Here is an 8,001-nt window from a genome sequence, read left to right on the forward strand (position 1 = left end):
AACATTGGTGGATTGTAGAGGATAGCACAAAAATTTAAGTTTTCAAGCCTTTTTTAAAAACTATTTCGGATATTGTTAATTTCACGCTCACCTTTTAATTTAAAACAGACTGAATATAAAAAAGACGTCCCTGCTAATTAACTGCATATAAACAAGGAAAATTTTAAAGGGAACAGGCAGTTGCAGATTTCAGACGTTCTCATAGTTATTTCTCGACTTCTGTTGTTGCCGTCTTGAGTTTACACCAAATTAACATGGACGTTACCTTACCGCACAAGCATCTCAGCCGTGCAATAACCATCTTCCTTTCAGCGTGGTTTTCCTTATCTGCCTTAGCCGCTGTAACTGGAAATGTCATTGTGTTACGGCTGTTCTACGAAAACAAGTCTTTACGAACAATTCGTCATAGATCCTTTATGAATTGTTAGCAGCTGTTGGATACAGCCATCAGTTTCTTGCAAAGTCTTAAAGATTACATTATTGCTGTAGGTTTACACAACCGCGGCGACTGCTTTGAATTCGTTTAGTGTTCCAATCGACCGTTTTATGGTGATTCAGTTTCCTTTCTGTTATTAGGACATTTTAAATAAGAGGAGATACTTTGCAGTCATTATTTCGGCGCGGTTTATCTCATCCAGTCTCCCTTTGCTAATAAAGTACCCTCTCACATGAAAGGATCCAAGCGAACTCATTATTTTCTTTGCATGTACAGCGTATGTCTTTCCATTATAACTGGTTTTTTTTTTTTGCTATATATGCATTTTCAAATTAGCTAGAAAACAAGTCAGGAGCATTTTAGCAGCTAAAAAAGGCACCTGATACAGGCAAAAATATTGGAGACTTAGTATGCAAAATGTTAAAGTTGTCAAAACTGTCAGTTTTGTTTTAGGAGCTTGCACCATCACATGGATGCCCACTTTAGTTCTGCTGCTGGTTAACTTTTATAATTTTAAAGCAAACTGGCTGTGTCACAATGGGGAAATTAGATATCATATATGGCCTTGGGTTGGGGCAATCGCTTTTACTTCATCAAACCATTGGCTTGGTGCCCGTCATACTAGTAAACAGTTGATGCTCTAACGAAATTAAAATAAATACTCCTTTTAGTTCAGTCAGACTTGATCGACATATAATTTTGCCCTTGTCAAAATTTTGCCACCGACCATAACTTTTTCATCGCATAAATTTTTCGTTAATTATAACAATAAATGATATGTAAAGAAAACTTTTTTATAATGAAAGTTTGTATAGTTTGGATCTAAAAATTATTTACGAGAGAGACTGGCGAACTTTCGCACTTTTGATGCGCTGACGTGAGCTGAAATAAAGTGCTTAGTGTCTTCCTGCGCAACATGATGGGTTTTATGAAATCTTTGTCGCTGCGATTGAATTTTGTTTCTGCGATCAGTCGCACGAGTTCAAAGTGGTTTAAATTCGTATGACTCACTGCAGCGACTAAATGACAGAGAGCATCTTTCCTGCAACGATTGTAGATTTCTGCGACAAAAAGCTGCGACAAAGTAAAAGGCAATTAATGAGAGAGCTTCGGGTATTTTTTCCAAGTTTCCTCAGTAACCAGTTAAAAATGGCTTCTGCTCCTCCATATTGAATTTACCAACCCCTCAAAGGGAATATAAACTACAGTTTATATTCTGCTGAGATATCCAAAGAAACAGCCGAATTAAGAATTGTTTCAAAGTAGATCTCTTTATTAGATTTAAAATCACTATTGAGAAAAAAATACAAACTAAAGTCGGAGAGTATTTCAACATCGTCTATCAATGGCAGAGCACTGTCTCTTTAATCGCTTTATCTCCAGATCTCTCACCATTTTGTTCCATCGGGTTTCTGTTTGATATCGGCCTGGTGTTTCTAGTGTTTTCTTTGCTATGTCCACGGGCCAACCAGCGAAAGGTATGGCGAAAGGCTCGGCGAAAGTCTTCATTTCGGAAGTAATATACAAATGGATTGATTGCCGATGAAGTAAAAGCGATTGCCTCAACCCACGGCCACACGACAAACTGCAATACATTAGATTTATCCCGGTTTTTGACCAAGGCATAATAAATATCAAAACAAGACAGAATTAAACCTGGAATCCATGTTATGATACAGGCACCCAAAACAAAACCAATTGTTTTTATAGCTTTAAAATTTTGCGTACAACGAACTCTCAAATTGTCGTTGTGCAATGTAGATTTTTCTCCTGCTAATATTCTATTAAATTGTTTTGTTGCCTACTTAAAAATAGAAATATAAGAGAGTGAAACAACTATTAATGGTAGAAAAAATGCTATAAATCCTATCAAAAAACACAGCACTGCAATATTAACAAATTTCTCTTTTGAGAAAAGTTTGGCGGATTTAAGTAGCATCGAGAAAGGAAGACCCATTGAAAACAGCCACACCAAAATAATCACTGTGTAACATCTATTCTTTGTTACAATTTCCTGATGACGGATAGGAAACCGAATCGCAATGAACCGGTCGATTGAAACACAGCAAACGTTAAAAGTAGTAGCGGCGGTCGTGTGAACCCACAACGCTATCATAAAATCAGTCATAGTGCTGTGAAGTGGTGGCTGAATCCAACATCTGATAACAATCCAAACAGGATCTATGACGAGACCAACGAAAACGTCCGCAACGGATAACGAGGCTAAAAAGCGGTTGGAAATTGTTCGTAAAGACTCGTTCTTGTAGAACAACCACAACATAACTGTGTTTCCACTTACAGCTACAAAACTGCTCAAGGAGAGCCACAGCGATAGAACGATGGACGCTGCACTGTTCAGATGATCTTCCGGGTGGCTATCATTCATTGTAGGATGGTGTACAGCTACAGCAGAGAATAGAAACAAAGACAGGGAACGCTTGAGGCTACAGGCTTGTTATCTCTACAAACCAAACAGGTGCTATTGAAACCGAAATGTTGTTTTGCATGAATCATCATTATCAGTATTTCTATGTAGATATTGTATATATTGACAGGCATGTCTCATTAAAATATGAAATATGAACTTTTATAATTCCCGAAAACGGCGAAAGAGAAGCAAGGAACAACACCTCGTCGAGATGTTTCAAAATCCTTATCAAGAACTCAATTCTTTTCTGCTTCTCGATATTGTTAAAAAGTATCACCGCTATGATTGATTTTGTAGAAAATGAAAAGCTTAAATTAACAGAAAAGTTTATCTCAAGATGCACGTGCTTTTAGTGACAGGATGTCTACTAGAACGTTTGAAAATTTTGGTAATCAAATTGTTAACGGCTCCTGGTCAACAGTTAAATGGAGTTTAACGCTAATCAGAAAAGTGATCACATTCATGGCTCAAAAGGAATGGGTTCGATTCCCACCAAGTCAATGGCTGATATCATGCTTAATGTTGAAGTGAGAAGCCTAATCTGATATTGGCCGGAAATGAAGTATGACTCCCAAAATGACGTGTAGTTTTTACACTGTCTTCTTTTGTTGTCGTTGTTGGTGTTGTTGTTGTTTTAATTTGCCTTCAAGAGTAAATATTGGTCTGAGTCATAAGAAACTCATTTTACTTGTGACCAGTCTCCTTGTGATTTCCTCGCTATATCCACACGGTAACCAGAAAAAGGGACGGAGCAAGCCCATATATTTCGAAACTAATATATAAATTGATGGATTGCTGATTTTGTAAAATTGATCGTCCCAACCCAACGCAGTTGTTTTTAATGCTGTATGCCTTGCTGTTGAATTTGCTTAAATTTCAAACTATGCGGAACTCGTAATAAATAACCGACTACTTCAAGATTAATTTTGAATTCGAAACTCATCAGGACATCTCCCATTTGTTGTTGAATGACACTACTAACTTTAATATTCAGTTTCAAATTTGACATTTGGTTTGGGTAGACTCAAGTGCCCCCTGACCTGTTGTAAGTATGTGACCACGTTTGAGATTAGCTTAAAAAAATGATCTGTAGGCGGTAGGTTTTTTAACTTGTGTTAATGTTGACGTTCCTGCGCACTTCTTGTCACAAAGCAGCTGCTTGATTTTCTTTAAACTGCGGTAAATTGTTTGAGAGGCATTTATTTTACCTTCATTTGATGGATTGAAGAGGATAGCACAAACGTTTAAGTTTCATAGCATTTTTTCGAAAAACTTTGAGATATTTTTGATTATACGCGCACCTTTCCTCAAACAGATGCCGAATAAGAGTAAGCATTTGCTTGGAAACATAGCTTCAAATTCAGTACCATCTGTTCCCTAACGAGGGTAGGCAATTGAACGTTTCAGACTGTTTTTAGACCTGTTTCTCGAGTAAATATGTATTTGGGTCCTAAGAAACTTATTTTACCTGTTCCCGGTCTACTGTAGATTTCACGGTAAAAGGACTAATACACTCTTTCAGAAGTCGGAGAGGATATCCGGTCTTTTTATATTTTTACCAATGACTTGCCTGAGGAAAGGAGTAAATGTTCAAAGCTTCGACATAAGGAACTCTATGGCGCGGTTGAATTTTTTTTATGTCGATACCTTGTCACCAGTCTCCACCACGGTGTTGACAGCAAACGCCTTCCGCATAGTGGCGCGGCATAGGAAGCGATAACCGTGGTTTGATCTCGTTTCATCACGATCACGCGTCACGTATACTTCAAACAGCATTTCACACGTCACGAATTTAAAGGGAAAACTACAAGTCTCTCCCGTTGTGTGCAAGGTTTCAAGGAAATCGTGAGTCACGCGTCACGTATAAACTTTTGCCATCCTCTAAAACGGCTAAAGACAAAACTATCTCGTCCAAGGCCTATGCAATATTTTACTTATTAGCGCACAAGCGGCTGAAAATGTACGCCAAAAAATCCATTTTTTTACCGTTTGCCATAAAAGTTGTTCCTTACAACCTCTCTCAGCAATGATTTTCCACGTCAGAATTCCGTAACACAACCCCAAGTATCAGCTACAGCCATAAAACCAGCGAAGTCGAGCTAGCTAAATTGTTAAAGCGTCACAGACCAGAAAACTAACAGACTATCATCCAATGACTTATTTCTTGATTAGAGACAAAAAGTTTACCGCTGCATTTCATTGTACCTCTCAAGAGGTCTGATTTGCGTATAAAAGGTGGAAATTTCAATCAAGTCAAATTTGGACTGATGATGCTTCTATTGAGTACATTTAGGCTTGTAAATTTGAAATAAACAAGACATGTTAATTATTTATGTCTTTCTTTTTTTTTTAACAAAGCAACTCTTTAAAATGCGGTGGACTCCCCGCGGTCTGCGTTTGCTTAACTTCTGTATTACTCGCGGCAGGTATTAAATTACGAACTATTTTAAGATCAACGTTTAATTCGAAACCCACCCCAGTTATTCTATTAGTTATTTAAATTAGGCTACTAACTTTAATATCCAACATCAAATTTGACATTTTGTTTAGTTAGATTCAAGCTAAAACTCCCTGAGCCGGTCAACGAGTGTGAACACTTGTGAGGTCAGCGTGAAATGGAGGTTTTTAACTCAAATATATTTTAATTTTTCTGAGTTGCTGCTTTGCGTTTTCTCGTGCATCTATTGTCACAAAAGAAGCTGCCTATCGGGAAGAAAAGCATGTTGATTTTCACTGAACTTCGGCAAAAAAATTGACATCTATCTGTTTTACAATGATGGATTGAAGTGGATAACAGTAAAATTTCAGTTTCAAAGTATGTTTTCAAAAATGTTGAGATATTTTTAATTTCATGTCTACCTTTCCAGATGGCATATAAGTAAGGTGTGCCTGTCAATAAACTGCATATTGAAAAGGAAAGTTTTGAAATTCTATGCAAAAACGGGAATAAAAGCATCGCAGCAACATCTGCGGGAAGGCAAATGAAAATTACCGACGGTTTTTAGACTTATTTCTCGACTTCTGCTGTTCCTTTCCACTAACTTAACATGGGAGTGACTTGCACAGAGGAACGTCTCAGCAATGCAGCGTCCATTGTACTTTCAGCGTGGCTCTCCTTGTCTGGTTTAGCCGCTGTAACTGGAAATGTGGTTGTGTTATGGCTGTTCTACAAACACAAGTCTTTACGAACAATTTCAAACCGGTTTTTAGCCTCGTTATCCATGGCGGACGTTTTTGTCGGCCTCGTCTTAGATCCTTATTGGATTGTTATCAGATGTTGGATTCAGCCAGAAGTTCATAGCAATTTGTTTATGATTACAATAATGCTGAAGATTCATACAACCGTAGCCACTACTTTGAACTCGTGCTGTGTTTCAATCGACCGTTTTATTGCGATTCGGTTTCCTTTTCGGTATCAGGACATTTTAACCAAGAGGAGATGTTTGGCGGTCATTATTTTGGTGTGGTTCATCTCATTGTGTCTTCCTTTTCCAATATTGTTCTTTCAACCAGGAAAGGATCGAAAAGAACTTTTTGTGTCCATTACATTTGCAACGTGTTTAGGTCCATTATTAGTGGTCTCCTTTTGCTATATAATCATTTTCAAAGTAGCCAGAAAAAAGTTTAAGAGAATTTTACTAGCTGAAAATATTCCTGACTCAAGCGAAAATATAAGAGTTCGTGGCATTCAAAATTTCAAAGCTATTAAAACAGTCGGTTTTGTTTTAAGTGCTTACATCATCACATGGGTGCCCTGTGTAGTTCTGCTGTTGGTTGACTTGGTTGTCAAAGAAGAGCGATGTAGAAGAAGGAAAATTCAATTTGTTGTATGGCCTTGGGTTGAGGCAATCGCCTTTACTTCATCAGCGATCAACCCATTGATTTACTACTTCAGAAATAGCGACTTTCGCCGAGCCTTTCGCCGCACCTTCCATTGGTTGCCCTGTGTTCACGAACAAAATGCATCACACCTTAGAGCACAACCAGAGCGAAACCAGAACATTCGAAATGTTGGAACTTGTGGCAACCTAACATCTAAGGAGACAGAAGTCTGAGGACAATCTGAGGAAGGACCCTGCTTAAGAGCCAAGCCTGAGCCAACAAACCACATAAAAAGTTCATGTTCAAAGAAAAGCTTTAGTTTTTAAGCCTATTTTGTAAATGGTTGTTTTTTTCTTAGGAAATGTTGGTTTATATATAATAAAAATACAATTTCTTTGTCATGTTAAACAACTCTTTCAAGGCATGAAGCTTCATTCCCGTCAAATTTCCATCACCGAGCATTAATTTCTATGATAAGAAGAACGCTATTTTATAATGAAAATTTAGACAGTTTTGATCTACAGAATTGAGAGGAGAAAGAAGACCAGCCGATTCTATGATCCTGCGAGGATTGAAATATCCTCTCTCAAACTATCTTTTTTATTTATTCGTAGTTTTAATACGATGGTGTGGGCCAGTGGGAATTGCTTTTTGGCCAGAAATCACACTTTGAAGATTTTTTGTTAGTTGCACGCTGTTTTCACCGCGCGCGTAACGCTTTAGCGGTGTTTCGGCTGAATACCTCCTTAGGAGTTTCTCTTTAAAGCTGCTTGCAAAGTCCTTACAATGAATTGGAATATATACCCTGATTTCAGTCCATGGATTCCCTCTTCGCAGATCTTTGCACAGCTTTAGGTCTTAAAAAAATAGAAATGAACGTATAGGAATATTAATAAAGCTTTGGACGTATTCAGTTGCCTCTATGAAGTAGGTGGCAGGCACATAATGAGGAGAGGGAAACGTTAATTTTAGTGTAGAGGTCCTTTATCTCTGCTTCTTGCACCAGTCACGCAAGCTGGCTTACCCTAGTGTCGTTTTCGTTTCTATCGTTCACCGCCACTCCATCAACATGGACGACTCGAATTTTGACTTATTAATAGTGTAATTATTATCATTACCATTTTCATCTCAGATGACAACATTTTTCAAATTGACCGGAGCCTTTTTCTCGTGCGAACATGTTTTCTTGTTTCGTCTTATGATGAAAAATGTCAAAAAAAATCTGTTTATTAAAAGAACCAAGCTCATCGTCACAAAACGACGTTTTTTACTCTCCGTGAGCGAAAGGTAATATACGGAACGAAAAGCGATGCGT

General features: G+C 37.8%; 1 protein-coding gene and 1 pseudogene across 1 annotated transcript; one reads left to right on the top strand and one right to left on the bottom strand.

Moving 5' to 3' along the window:
- Positions 1-1,778: 1,778 nt before the first annotated feature.
- On the bottom strand, positions 1,779-2,873 carry LOC131784343 (beta-1 adrenergic receptor-like; annotated as a pseudogene).
- Positions 2,874-5,842: 2,969 nt separating this feature from the next.
- On the top strand, positions 5,843-6,919 carry LOC131784344 (beta-2 adrenergic receptor-like). The gene has a single exon (XM_059101145.2). It carries the CDS (start codon positions 5,912-5,914, stop codon positions 6,917-6,919), a length of 1,008 nt encoding a protein of 335 aa, XP_058957128.2. The 5' UTR covers positions 5,843-5,911.
- The last annotated feature ends 1,082 nt before the right edge of the window (positions 6,920-8,001 follow it).

This window comes from Pocillopora verrucosa, chromosome 14, assembly GCF_036669915.1.
Source record: "Pocillopora verrucosa isolate sample1 chromosome 14, ASM3666991v2, whole genome shotgun sequence".
NCBI classification, from domain to species: Eukaryota; Metazoa; Cnidaria; class Anthozoa; order Scleractinia; family Pocilloporidae; genus Pocillopora; species Pocillopora verrucosa.

Bases quoted from the DNA above. Each gene is read 5' to 3' on its own strand.
- LOC131784344 (XM_059101145.2), top strand. From the start codon at position 5,912: ATGGGAGTGACTTGCACAGAGGAACGTCTCAGCAATGCAGCGTCCATT.